Source organism: Antechinus flavipes, chromosome 4, assembly GCF_016432865.1.
Source record: "Antechinus flavipes isolate AdamAnt ecotype Samford, QLD, Australia chromosome 4, AdamAnt_v2, whole genome shotgun sequence".
NCBI lineage: Eukaryota > Metazoa > Chordata > Mammalia > Dasyuromorphia > Dasyuridae > Antechinus > Antechinus flavipes.
In genome coordinates, this window is record NC_067401.1 from 45895840 (window position 1) to 45909928 (window position 14089).

At 37.0% G+C, this 14089-nt stretch overlaps 1 protein-coding gene across 2 annotated transcripts in view; it reads right to left on the reverse strand.

The window, feature by feature from the left end:
- TTF2 (transcription termination factor 2) overlaps positions 1 to 14089 on the reverse strand; it is a 52075-nt gene that overhangs the window by 11843 nt on the left and 26143 nt on the right. For both annotated transcript variants that reach the window (XM_051992908.1, XM_051992907.1), the window contains 8 exons: positions 10968 to 11118; positions 10028 to 10133; positions 8640 to 8821; positions 3893 to 4046; positions 3649 to 3740; positions 2906 to 2988; positions 2295 to 2428; positions 1414 to 1584 (listed from right to left, as the gene is read on the reverse strand). In XM_051992908.1, coding sequence (XP_051848868.1) covers positions 1414 to 1584; positions 2295 to 2428; positions 2906 to 2988; positions 3649 to 3740; positions 3893 to 4046; positions 8640 to 8821; positions 10028 to 10133; positions 10968 to 11118 — 1073 coding nt within the window. The remainder of the gene's footprint in view (positions 1 to 1413; positions 1585 to 2294; positions 2429 to 2905; positions 2989 to 3648; positions 3741 to 3892; positions 4047 to 8639; positions 8822 to 10027; positions 10134 to 10967; positions 11119 to 14089) is intronic.

Here is a 14089-nt window from a genome sequence, read left to right on the forward strand (position 1 = left end):
GGTAGAGAAAAGAAGGGGTGAGGTAGGTGAGCATGCCAACTGTCTTCCAGTATGTCAAAAGTTACCATGTAAAATAATGATACCCTAACATCCTCCTTATAGAAGATTTTGATAATTAATTTTAATCAAGCACAACCCCATGAACCACATAAGACAGATCACAAAATCTCAAAATTAGACAGGACCTCCAAGATCAATTATTCTAACTCATTCTAATTCTGAAGAAACAAGTCTTCTAAACAACATCCAGCTTATATATGATGAAATCCTCGAGTAAGGAGGAATCTCCTTAATGAGATATTCTTCTTTTCATTTTAAAGCAAAGAAACAGCTCAGAGTGGGTAAATCAATCAAAAATCATTTATTCTATGCTTGGCGTGTGTCAAGCATTGTGCTAAACACTTGTCTTTTAAAGACCATCCAGCTAATAAATGACAGAGGCTGGATGACGGCCCAGCCCACCAGACCCTCAGTTTCTCCCACACCACAATCCTCTGGCCAACTTTTGGAATAGCAGACACAAGAAGGCTCTTGCTCCCCGTGGCCCTGCCCCTCTATGTTTCTCTCAGCTGCTGAGGTACAATGGCAGCAAACGAGCTGAGGCCATTTAGAATTTTAACCACACAGCAGCACACTTCTGTTAAAACAAAACCATTCCCTTGTTCTCTATAGGCAGCAACTTCCCTCCCAGGCGTTCGTGCAAACACAAAAAGCTTCAAACCAGGAGGACAGTTGTGATAAAGAAGGAACTTAAAGGTAAGAATGGCACGCTTCAGATAGAAATACCGAGAAGGGGACACGCACTTAGGGGAGGGTGAAGAAGAGCACACAAATATCATCCAGCTAACAAAGAGTGTGGCTGGAAGCCAGTTTACATCCTATCTCTGCCACCCTCTGGAAGGAACTGTCAGCCTTAATAAGCTTTAATGGAACCAGAATGGACTGATTAATGAAGGTAGCAGGCCATGTAAGAAACAATACTTATAGCTAGAAGCTTTTCAATGAGCAAAAACCAGCTGGCACTCAGGTATAGCCCACATTTCATAGATTCAGATTCCTTCTGTGGCTTTCTGATAAAAGCTCTTTCTAAAAGAAATATTTGCAGCTTTGTTCAGTGCTTGGGCATTTCCCTCCCTGTGATGTAATGTATATTTCATATCCCAGAAAAAAATTGGCCTTTTTTTAAATGCCTCAGACCATGAATAATCAGCTGGGGTAACCTGGCCCTTCTCAAATTTACTGTTTTCTGCCAGCTTTGCTCTCTTCAACACAGGGTTTGGCCATTACCAAATCTGAAAGGAGTTGAAGACTGGAGGAAAGTGAAATTCACCAACTGATATCCCAAAGCAACAAGGAAAGCAAGACTTCTATGCCTTCCACCACAATGGCAGTGACTCTCCAAACACACAATACCTTGGTACTCTTTCTTGTGTCCTCAAAGAGTTCCACATTAAATTGTTTGCCATTAAGGCTGACAGTGGCAGACGGATCCGGAGTATGGAGTTCTGACAAGGTCAATGCACTGAGCTGTTCCTCCAGGGTAAACAACAGGCCTTCATTCTTCAGCTCAGTCTGGTCAAGAGTCTAGACATAATGAAACAAATCCAAGGTCAGCAAAAAAGGCCCAAAGGCTTATGCCAGTTTAGAAAACTAGTCAAACTGCTGATCTAGACTGAGGGCTGGGCTCAACACTTAACAAAATCCTTTACAATGTATCATCAGTAAATCCTCACAGAAATATTAGTCAAAGCGAATTCCAACAATACTAAAAGAGTGGCAAGCAATAAAAAGATATATGAGGTGTCCATTTTTCCCAACTTTCAAACTCCATTTCAGTTATTTAGATTTAAGAGTAATCCCAGAGTAAAAGGTAATTCCATTCAGTTTTTTAGCCTCACAAAAATCAAAATTATTTAAATATAAATATATCTATATATACGCATACATATAAATCTATAATAAAAATGAATTAGAGAGACAGGGCCACCAAATTAACCAGGCAAAAGCATATAAATGATCCTTTAGTTAAGTGGCTTATGGGTACTAGCTGACATGTCTCCATCTGAAAGCCCAAGCAATCCCTGCTCACAGTGCCGACTGCCCACTACAGCCAGTCTCACACAGGGACAACAGTGACACGGAGTCACCCAAGTCTATGGCACTCCCGGTCCGCCCCTTAATGAAAGATTAGCTCCTGACCTGGAAACCAGAGAACAGACACCATTCTAACTAAAACTGACCTGGGGCTTCTTAATTTACCAGAGCACTAGGGGCATGCTCAGAGTTTTCCTTACTGATTTTAACAAAGAGAGATGACAACAGCACTGGCGGAGCCTCAGCAACAGGGACAGGATGTGGACGGTGCTCGAACACTGGGAGGCAGCTGAGGTGCTGGGCCCAGGGGCACAAGACTCAAATTCCTTTGCCACTGCCAAAGGGAGAAACAAACCAGAAGATGAAGTACACAGCAGAGAGCAGAATCTGAACCCAGCTCTAATGATTTGGAAGACAGCTTCTGAAAAACTGTGGGCCTTCTCCAGGAAGACATCTGACTAAATGCCATGGAGGGCATTTTGCTGGGTCCATGTCCCTCCACCATAGGCCACCTGCCATCACATATATTGTGGCCACCCTCCGCTGCATGTGGAAGGGGACCTGGGCTCTTCAGACTCCCTATGGCCAGAGCCGGCAAGGTGGCCAGCTGGGCTCCCTGACAGACCTAAGGCCTAGTTGGAGGCTGAAAGAATGTTGACCCAAAGGACCCTACTAGCACGTGTGCTTATGACATGGCTACCAGGGAGGCGATCCGCTGCAACAGATGGAGTCAGCATGGGGAAGAGCCCGCATGAACGGAACTGTCAGTCTTTGGAGTAAATCCTCACACTGAGGCTGGAGCAGGGCCTACCTCTGCTGAAGGGATTAGCAGGGTTCCTTCCAGACTGCTTGCTCTCACCCGTGTGCCTTTTTAAGTAGGACTGCAGAGTTGACCTGACTCAAACAAAAGAGAGGCCACAATAACCACCACTTGCACTTACAAAGCGCTCCAGTACACAAACTTCCCACAGCCACCCACTGGTGTTCACAGAAACCCTCAAGTGAAGGTCACGATCACCATGGCTGTGTGCCAGCAGCACCAGGCCGCTGGCACCAAACAGCCCGTCAGCTGAAATCAATATTATAAGAAATAACTGAATACGATATCATAAAAACTAGAAAAAGTTTGGTTTTTTTAACAAAAGACAGAAAAAGTGACAAAAACAGACAGAAAACGACTGAGAAAAACTGAGATCGTGAGCGGGAAAGACAGCTGCTATTATCAAAGTATCACTGAGCAAGGTAAAGAAAAAAGCCAAGTGAGATTCTGAATATTATACACTGACCAATAAAGCAGAGAGATAATCTTACAATACTGTTATGATTGGGTGCTGAATAGAAACTATGCACATTATGTTAATCCTGAGGGATTTTTGTTTTAAAAAGCAAATATGAAAAAAGGTTGGACTATTAAAAAGTAAGATCCAACAAATCCAAATACAACACAAAGACCCCAATGTAACCTTTCACTTACTACCAAAAGAAAGAGAGTCTGAGTGATATGAAAGACAGAGACAGAGAGAAATAAAGTGCACTTAAAAAAAAATCACACACCTTGATTTTGTGAAAAGGACATCATAAACAGCTTTTTCATCTTCTGATAGTTTCAATCGGTGCAACTTAAAGTGACGTTGGGGCAATATCACCTGATGGAAAGTAAAAGAAATACTAAGCTGGGGTGTAAACACATATATTTATAATATCCATAAAATCAAGCAGGTACCTATTTGAGCACAATGAAAAAGACATCATCTCCCTCCTCCTCTGGGCATCAAGTGAAAAATATAAATGAAGTTACCAGAGGTTTGCCAGTTGAATCCAGCTGGTCTTTTGTTCTTCTCAGTAAAAGACTCTTGGTTAAAATACTTAACCTTTCCCCTCCTTTTGCTGTACCATTGTCAACCTGATTCTTCCACAGCTTGAACTCATCAAATGGAGCACAACGGAGAAACCTGATTTTTGAAGAGGATGAATGAGATAGAAAAAAGAAGTAACAGTAAATGGTTAAAATGTAACCAGGAGGGAAAAGTAAACCATATTTTGTGTTTCATCTGTCATTCAACTACACTAAAAAAAAGATCATCAAGCCAAGCCCCATCAAATAGATCAAGACAGTATGATCAGTTACTAAAACCACATGACAACATGGGAATTTCTCCATAAATATCTGTGGACAGATACAAAAGCACAATAACCAAGAAGTGAAATTCTCTATAAATCAGTCTTACATCCCTGTAGGAATACATTATAGAACAACCAACAATACTCTTTTGTGCCTTTCTCAAATAAACTGTGGACTTTGCTCTAGACCCTGCTTTTAGAAAAAGAGTAAGTCCATGATTTTCTATTGTTCTAAGTGAATTTTTTATTTTGTTTCAAGTCAATTTATTTGGCATTTGAGAGGTAAGGTTGAAAAACTACATTATATTTGTAGCTGACAGAGACTACATTCACATCTGACCTTTGAACTTACTAAGTGGTTAGCCACATGTAAATAATTTACCTCTCCAAGTCTCAGTTTACTCATCTAACAAACAGGAATAATAACAACTATAAGCAGCAAGGTATCCTGACACAGAGACAATAGGCAGCAGTCCCCCCCATTCTGACCAACACCTATACCCAAGAACCTTAAGCACAGCAGCACTGCCCAGACCACCAATCTTGCTTCCCAACTTCCACAGTCATTATCCAGGGGAACAACCCTTACGGAAAAGAGCCCCCTCATCCCTACCACCACCCACTGAACAACCGCCACCAGAGGACAGGGAAGCATAAGAATATCAGTCCTCCTTCCAGGCTGACTCTAGAGCCATTGCCAGGGAAATGTCCCTTGTGGAAATGAGAACTGGTAACTAATTCCACCCCTCCTACAGCCCCTTCCCCAGTAGCCATAGTTATTGCAGATCCAGAAAAGAAAGTGTTCACCTCCAAAGTCCTTGGCATTATATCATAGTTCAATGTCAGAAAAAGAAATGGCCTTATCAATAGAAATGACATTAAAGAAGGTATATTATCATGTTTTGATGCTTCACCCTAAGGATCATTGGGTTTTTCCATTTGAACTTTAGCCAAAACCTCTCCCATTACAATGAATTCCTTACAAGCAAAGACTATTTTCTCTTTGTATCCCTGGCATTTGACACAGTATGTGGTATACAAAAAGTGCTTAATAGATGCTTTTTGGGGGGAAGAGGAAGGATTCTGGTAAAGTGGCAGAAGAGGTTGGCAAATTTCAAGCTTTCCTGATTATTCTCACAAATAGAACAAATTTGAGCCTCAGGGTGAACATAGACTAGAGAAAAATCAAGAAGACCTGGGGCTGATCTGGGGTTCTCTGGATAGAACCAAAGAAGAGCTGAAGAAAGATCCCAGGCCAGGATTAGGGCAACACCTCCAGGCTAACTCCACAGAAACATCAAGGGGGAGCCCTGGGGCTAACTGGTTGTGGTTAGAGCCTCAGGAGGAACCACAGAGATGTTCACCTCCCAGATTTTTTGTGTAGCTGGGGTTTGAGTCCAGAAAGACTGAGTGAACATGGGCTGATTGGGAACACTAGGCCTGGCTGTCCTGTTGAAGCTTGGCCCTGGGTGAGAAAGAACCAGCACCTGGTAAGTGGCAGAGGCAGTGGGGCAGGGACGTGGCTGTGAGCACTTGCTGGAGGGTGGAGCTCTTGCCTTGGGGTTCCTGGTCAGAGGGGAGAGCTGAAGGGAAGCTAGAGACCCCATGATTAGAGATGCTTACCCAAATACCTCTTATTTTTAAAAAATCAAATAAAAACCATTCAAGAAAAACAAGATTATGAAAAAAAAAGCTAACCAACTAGAAAAGGAAGCAGAGTATCAAAGATGAAAAAAACTCTTTGAAAATTAGAATTGGATCAAAAAGTTATCAAACTGTGCATACCCTTTGATCCAGCAGTGCTACTACTGGGCTTATATCCCAAAGAAATATTAAAGAAGGGAAAGGGACCCACATGTTCAAGAATGTTTGTGGCAGCCCTTTTTGTAGTGGCCAGAAACTGGAAACTGAATGGATGCCCATCAATTGGAGAATGGTTGGGTAAATGGTATATGAATGTTATGGAATATTATTGTTTGTAAGAAATGACCAGCAGGATGAATACAGAGAGGCTTGGAGAGACTTACATGAACTGAAGCTGAGTGAAATGAGCAGGACCAAGAGATCATTATATAGTTCAACAGCAATACTATATGATGATCAATTCTGATGGACGTGGCCATCTCCAGCAATGAGATGAACCAAATCAGTTCCAATGGAGCAGTAATAAACTAAACCAGCTACACCCAGTGAAAGAACTCTGGGAGATGACTATGAACCATTACATAGAATTCCCAATCCCTCTATTTTTGCCTGCCTGCATTTTTGATTTACTTCACAGGCTAATTGTATACTATCTCGAAGTCTGACTCTTTTTGTACAGCAAAACAATTGTTTGGACATGTATTGTATTTAACTTATACATTAACATATTTAACATGTATTGGTCAACCTATCATCTGGAGGAGGGATGGAGGGAAGGAGGAAAAAAGTTGGAACAAAATGATTTGCAATTGTCAATGCATATGTCTTGTAAATAAAAAGCTATAAAAAAAAAATTTAGAATTGGACAAGTGGAAACCAGTGAAGTTATGAGAGACCAAGAAAAAACAAAACAGATTCTAAAGAATAAGAAAATAGAACAGAATGTGAACATCTTATAAGAAAAACAACATATCTGGAGAACAGATCAAAAGAAAATATAAGAATTGGACTGCCTGAAAGTTGTACATTTTATTTTTTTTATTAAAGCTTTTTATTTTCAAAACATATGCATGGATAATTTTTCAACATAGACCCTTACAAAACCTTATGCTCCAAATTTTTCCTTCCTTTCCCCCATCCCCTAAATGGACTGCCTGAAAGTTGTGATAAAAAAAAAGAACCTTGACACAATAATGTAGAAAATACAAGAAAATTGACCTGGAGCAATAGAACACAAAGAGAAAGCAGAAATAGAAAAAATCCTCCAATCACCACCTCAAAGAGATCTTTTGTGGAAAACACACAAGAATGTTACTGCCAAATTTCAAAACCCCCAGATAAAAGAGAAAATTTTACAAGAAATAAAAAAAAAAATCAATTCAAATAAATTGGAACTATGATTAATACAGGAGTTATTAGCAACCACTATGAAAGACGGCAGGTCCTGGAATGATATTTACCAACAAACAAAAGAACTAGGTCTGTAGCCAAAAATATCATGTCCAGCAAAATTATCCATAATATTGAATGAGAAAAAAAATGGACATTCAATGAACTTGCAGATTTTCAGGACTTTCTAGCAATCAAATTTGAACTTAACAGAGAATTTAACACATAATAGCCAATACCAAAGTTCAAGTTCAAAGAACTCAACATCAACAAATGGTATGTTTTTTTTTTTTACATGGGAAATGTATACTAAAGATTCACATCAACAATACAGTAGCTCAAAAGAAATATTGACAAAGTTAAGGTAAAAATAGTAATTATACAAATGAGGTATAGAGGAAGAATAGACACAGGCATTAGAAGGGGGGCAGAGGGCTGGTAATTCTGAAAACCTACTCACATTGGGAATGGGTTTAATTGGCAAAACTATATCTATACCACGAAAGGTACAGCACCCTCCAAAATCTATAAAGAAAAACAAAACTTAGAAGGGGTGAGGGAAGAAGAAAAGGAAGGGATCCATGGGGGAGATTAAGTAATAGCAAGACAAGTTAAGGAACTGAATTAAACCAAAGTCAGCAGGGATTGGAAAGATATATGTGTGTATATATGTGTGTGTGTATATATATATATGTGTATATATATATATACACACACACATATATATATTTACATATATATGTATACATAAATATATCTTTTCTTAACTATAGCTTGCTTGCAAGTGTTGAGAAGATGAAAGAGAGAAAAAAGGATAAAGTAAAAAAGGTGTGAAGCAATTCATAAGGAAGTAAAGAAAGAATGGGTGTTCATGAATATAATTTCTTCTAATGTATTTTAAGAAAGTATTTCTTGATCTGTTAATTTGTTATATATTTTGAATCCTCCCTAATGTTCCGCTGGGTACACAACAATATTCTCTTTTGTTTTGTTTTGTTTTATTTTGTATTTATTTTCTTTTTTTCTTTTTTTTTTTTGGTTTTTTAAAAATAAAAATAAAAAAAATGCTTTTTTTTTCTTTCACTCACTGATTTCATTCAATCAAATATTTAGCTCACAGGGTTACTTGATGAATCAAACAGAAGCAAATGAAAAAATATATGTTAAGCAATGTTACAGATCTGCATAAGTATGAGTTACTTCAATAAATGCAAAGACTTCTTATAAAAAAACAATCATTTATCAATCAAGCAGCATTAATTTATAAAGACTTTTTGCTATTAAAAAGTTAGTAGATTCATCTTGTATAAGAAACCTGGCTCATATTCAGGTTCTCCGTGAAAGGGATACTCTCCAAACCAAACCACTTGAATCTTAGAGAGAGAATTTACCTCAGTAATGAATACATGTCCAGCAGGTTATTCTGAATGGGGGTTCCAGTGACAGCCCAGCGGGCACAAGCTTGTAGCTTACATACAGCTATGGAGGTCTGCACTCGGGGATTCTTAATATTGTGAGCCTCATCCAGTATGATGCGAGCCCAGACTATTTGAAGCAATGGTGATGTGCAGTCCTAGAGAAGATAAGAACCAAAAACAGCTTGGTAATGCAATAACTTCAAAAAAGACAATTTTATCTAACTAATCTATTCATGTAATGCCATTCCAATTAAATTACTAAAAAAATTATCTTACTGAGTTAGAAAAAAATAATAACAAAGTTCTATCAGAAAAATAAAAAGTCAGGAACTCCAAAGTAATCAGATGTAAAGGAACCAGAGTCAGTAATATCAGACCTTAAACTATATTATAAAGTAAGAACATCGTTAAAGTGTAAAATTGCTAATTTTGATTATTTTAAATTAAAATATTCTTGAATGAATAAAACCTACACATCTAAGAAAAGAAATGTGGAAAAATGGGGGGAGAAATTTTCATAGACAATCTCTCATATAGAATGTGATTGGGTTGGAATATTGCTGTGGTCTAGGAAATGGGCTAGTTGATTAAGAAAAACATGGAAAGACTCAGACTTATGAGATAAGATGCTATCCACTTCTAGAAAAATAGATGGCAATCAGAAATAAGCATCTTACATATATGTATATAATTATATATGTGTATGTTTATAGATATTAATATATATGTAGATGTGTCTCTCCATGCCTACTTGTAGCCTTCATTTAGAGGGTGGGGACAACTGGGAAAAATTAAGTAAAAAGTGCACAGTGAGAACAAAAAAAACCCCAAACTACATGGAAGCAAACAGAGGCAGGATGCCTTTGAAAACAATGTATTTATTATGTAGTATATTTATATATTACATAGTATTTTATAGCATATAATATATTTATAGGGTATTTGTATTAATTATCTAGGTTTTCTTGAAATAAAAAATATATTGCTTTATATTGAATCCTCTCATGTTCTGCTATGTATTTGGCAACTTTTTTTTCTTTTCTTATTTTGTACTTAAGTTTAAAAACTTAAAAAGAAATAACTTGAAATATGCCCAATTTCAACATAAAATATATACATATAGATATAAAAATATACATAAATAATAAATGAATGTTTGCTGAAGTGCATAGAAGATTGCAAAAGTGATAAAGGTAGGTTAGAGAAGCAAATATTCACTCCAATCTGTAAGGCATATTACAAATGGGTTCCATTTTGCAGATTTAAAGAGATGAACTGTTAACTCTATGAGTTAGTTAAAAACTTCCACTCCAATTAATGATATACAGTCTCTAAAATTGTTTTCTCTCAAAGTACCTCACCTCCACACAGGCATCAGTAGCAGGGACATCTCCCTCTTCCTTTCTGGTAGGGATCTCTTTGGCAAGAAGACTATAAGTGGTGATCACTACATCATATCTGGAGAGACTATACAAACATGAGATATGGAAATGTATAAATTAGGAAGGCAGAACAAATACCTGGAAAGTCTCTGTGCCTATCTGATTAAGTTATTGTGGAGAAAAAATTACTTTACAAATCTTTAAAGTCCTACATTACTACGAACCATTATTCATGAAACTAACATCTCTCGTGTGACATATATAATGCCAAAGATAATAAACAATGAAATTCATCTACACAAGTTTTCAAAATGTATTTTCTCATATATACTGCATAAGACTGGGCTGGTTTCACTGCTAATGAAGAAAGAATATAAAGGGGAAAAAAAGAATCGGAGATACTGAAAATCTCTTAAACTAAGAAAAACATGGACTCTAGTCTATGTTTAAATAACAGTTCTCTTCCCTGGGTGAGTGCTGCTGCCACCTGGTGGCAAACCCAAAGAATCCCAAGGCCTATGTTACCATCAGTTACCATCTTGCCAAAAATAAGAAAAGGCCAATATTTGGCTCTTAATATGTGTATATCACTCTACACTATGATCAAAGGAACTGAGTTCTATTCTACCCCCAAGCATGATCTCTCCTTACTTTTCCAATGAGATAACTGGTGAAAGATCATTTGATTTTTTTCTCCAGTTCCAAACATGAATTAAGGTGATTGATTCTGAATTGAAAATTTATATTTTGGCCATCATACATATTGGTAACATTAGTTAGAATGGAATCTAAATGGAATGGTAGGTAGGAGACAGAAGAGATATCACCATTCTGGTCTTGCAATAAAGGTCAATTTTAACTTACTGTCCCCCTTAAGCTAACTAGATATTGAACATTTTCAGGATCATCTTACACTTACACTTTTGCATGTTGCTCTCGATTGGATCCATGGTAAAGATAGATTCTCAGCCTGTTGTTGCTCACACGTTTTTCTATTTCCTTTTTCCAATGATGAATCAGAGAAGCAGGGCAAATAATTAGAGTGCCATGGGATGTAAAGCTAGTGGAATCTTAAGAGAAAAAACACACAGTCATATGATCAGATCTTACTCTAAGTTCTTATTGACCCATCACCTTTTCTTGGTAATTTAATTTCTACTTTTATCATTTATTACTTTTATTTCTGGGGAGGTTTCTGAACATAAACTAGAAAGGAATATTTTTATAAATCAAATTGCTTTAGCTACTTTCCTTCCTTTCTCTCATAAAGGTGTAATCCAGGAATGACTCCTTGTTCATACACAGAACTGTGTTGAAGATCTTCTTAGGCTATTGCTTTATATCATCTAAAAAGTAACACTATTTATCATCTGATTGGAAAGGGAAGAAGGGGTAGAATGAGTGACAAGAAGATATTTGATAATTCTCTAGTTTCTCATTACTTGGATCTTCAGGGTGAGTATTATTTCAAAGTGTAGCAAATCCTCAAAACAAGAACACATATTCAAGAATAAAAAACAACTTCCAAAGCCAAATATAAATTATTTAGGTTGACTTTTACTTAGGCCTTTCTGTTTACATGATTGAAAAGTCTGTGAAACATGTTCAAATATATGCATTAATTACTCTTCCCTATAATGGAAATGGGTTCCATTTTAATGATAAACATGTTGTTTTTTTTTTCATTTCCAATAGGGTCTCTGATAGTAGATGGTTAAATTTAAATTTTTCTTCATCATCTAATTTAGTTTAGAATTATTTTTGTGTGATCCAAGTTAAATCCAAAATACTCAGGATTAAAAAAAAAATGCAATCTACCCCCAGAAAGAGAACCAATGAACTCTGAGATCAAATTGAAATATAAGTTTCTTACTATTTTGGGGAGGGTGGAGGGAACAATATGGCTAATATGAAAATGTTTTGTATGATTTCTCATGCATCACTTATTGTCTGCTTTCTCAGTGGTGAAGGGATAAGAGAGAGGGATCTCAAACCCAACATTGAAAAAGAAAAGAATACTAAATAAATAAATAGAAAAAGAAAAATGTAAATAGGAAATATTTAACAAAGAAAAATATAATAAATTTTTTTAAGAAAAAAATTTTTAAGAAAATAAAAACAAAACACTGGGAAAAAATTGTGCAAATCTGGTTATAGTATTACTAAATATGGATTCAGAACTGGTTAGATCACAAGGCTCAAAGAGTAGTAATTAACAATTCAATGTCAATGTATCAGTAATCCTCAGTGGAGTGCCAAAAGGATCTGTTCTAGACTTGTGCCATTTAAGATTTTAATGAATGCCTTTTGGATAAAGCTTTGAAATCTGTAGGTGTCAACAGGATGAGTATAGCTAACAACAAGACAACAATCAGAATCCAAAAAGATCTCAACAAGCAAGAGCTTGAACTAAAATTGAACTAAATTTTAACTAAATTTACTAAGATGAAACTCAGCAGAAATAAATGCCAAACTTTACATATGATACCAGAAATCAATTTTACAAGTTTGGCCATAGTTAGACAACAATTTGTTTGCAAAAGACCTAGGGGTTTAAGCTCCATGAGTCAGCAGTGTGCCATGTCAGCTAAAAAAGCTAACACCACTTGGAACTTCATGAAGAAGGGCTTAGCTTCCAGCTCATAGTCCCCCAACACCAGACCCTTCTCAGACCTCATATATACAGTAATGGATTCGGTTCTGGGCGGACAGTTTAAAAGCAACAAAAAAATGGGAGAACATATGGAGGAGAACTGCCAGAATGGGGAGGGGCCTTTAGTTCATGACAAATGAGGATCAACTGAAGGAACCGGTCAGAACAAAAGAAAACTTGTGGGATGTGACAGCTGTGTCTACTAACATGCGAAAGGGCTGTCACATGGGAGAGGGATTGAGCTAACTCTATTTGGCTGCAGAGAGAAAAATCAGAAAGAATGGGGAGAAATTATAGAGAGAAATCTAGGCTTGATATCAAGAAAAATTTGGTAACACAAGAGCCATCCCAAAGTGAAAGGACTGTCTCAAGAAGCAGTAGGTTTCCCTTCCTTTGAGGTAATCCTAGATGACCTTTTGTTGGGTAAGTTATAATGAGGATCCCTTTGGTATGAGAGTTGGGCAATGATGTCCCATCCAAATCCTGAATTCTGTGATTCTAAATGAACATCTTTTAAATCCTGATTGGAGTATCCAGGGTGCTAGCTATTTATCCTAATTTCATGTCATTTCAAATTTAATAAGCCTGCTACCTATGAACATGCTAAATAACTAACACAGGGTAAGCATGAATCCCTGGGGAATCCCACTGGAGGTCTTTCCACAAGATGTCATAGAATTATTAATGATCATTTTTTTTGGAGTTTTGATAGTCCAACCTATTCAATCTAATTGGAATCCAATCATCCCACAATTCCAAATCCACTTAATTGTATTTTATCATCTAGCTCACATCTTATCTTTGCCATAACATTATCATGAACATGAACTAGATTATCATAGTTCGTTTCAGAGATCCTTTTATCTCTGTAATAGGTATCAGTACAAATAAGAATTATTTTAGAGAATTAATTTCCTTACACAATGATATAAAATGGACAATTTTGATGTATCAAATTTTAACATGTTTAGACAAATAATATCAATGCATCTAAAATTAGAAAGGAAATAACTGAAAAAAAATATCAGAGCAAGTTTCTCTGATAAAAACTTTATTTCCTAAAGTGCAGAAGAAGAATAAACACAGAGATACGTATTAGAGTGGGGAGGAGGGCTTATCAGTTCTGAAAGCCTACTCACATGGGGAATGGGATCAACAGGCAATACTATATTTATACCATGGAGAGAAATGGCAGATGGGAAAGAAGACAAGGGAGGGATCCTTGGGTGTGGGGAGGTTAAATAATAGCAAACAAGTTAGGGAAAAGCACTTAATTAAAGAGTCAGCAGGGACAGGAAAGACACTTGTGTGTGTGTGTGTGTGTATCTTTTCTTAACTGTAGCTTGTTTGGAGGTGGGGTGGGGGGATAAAAGGAAGGAAAAAGAATA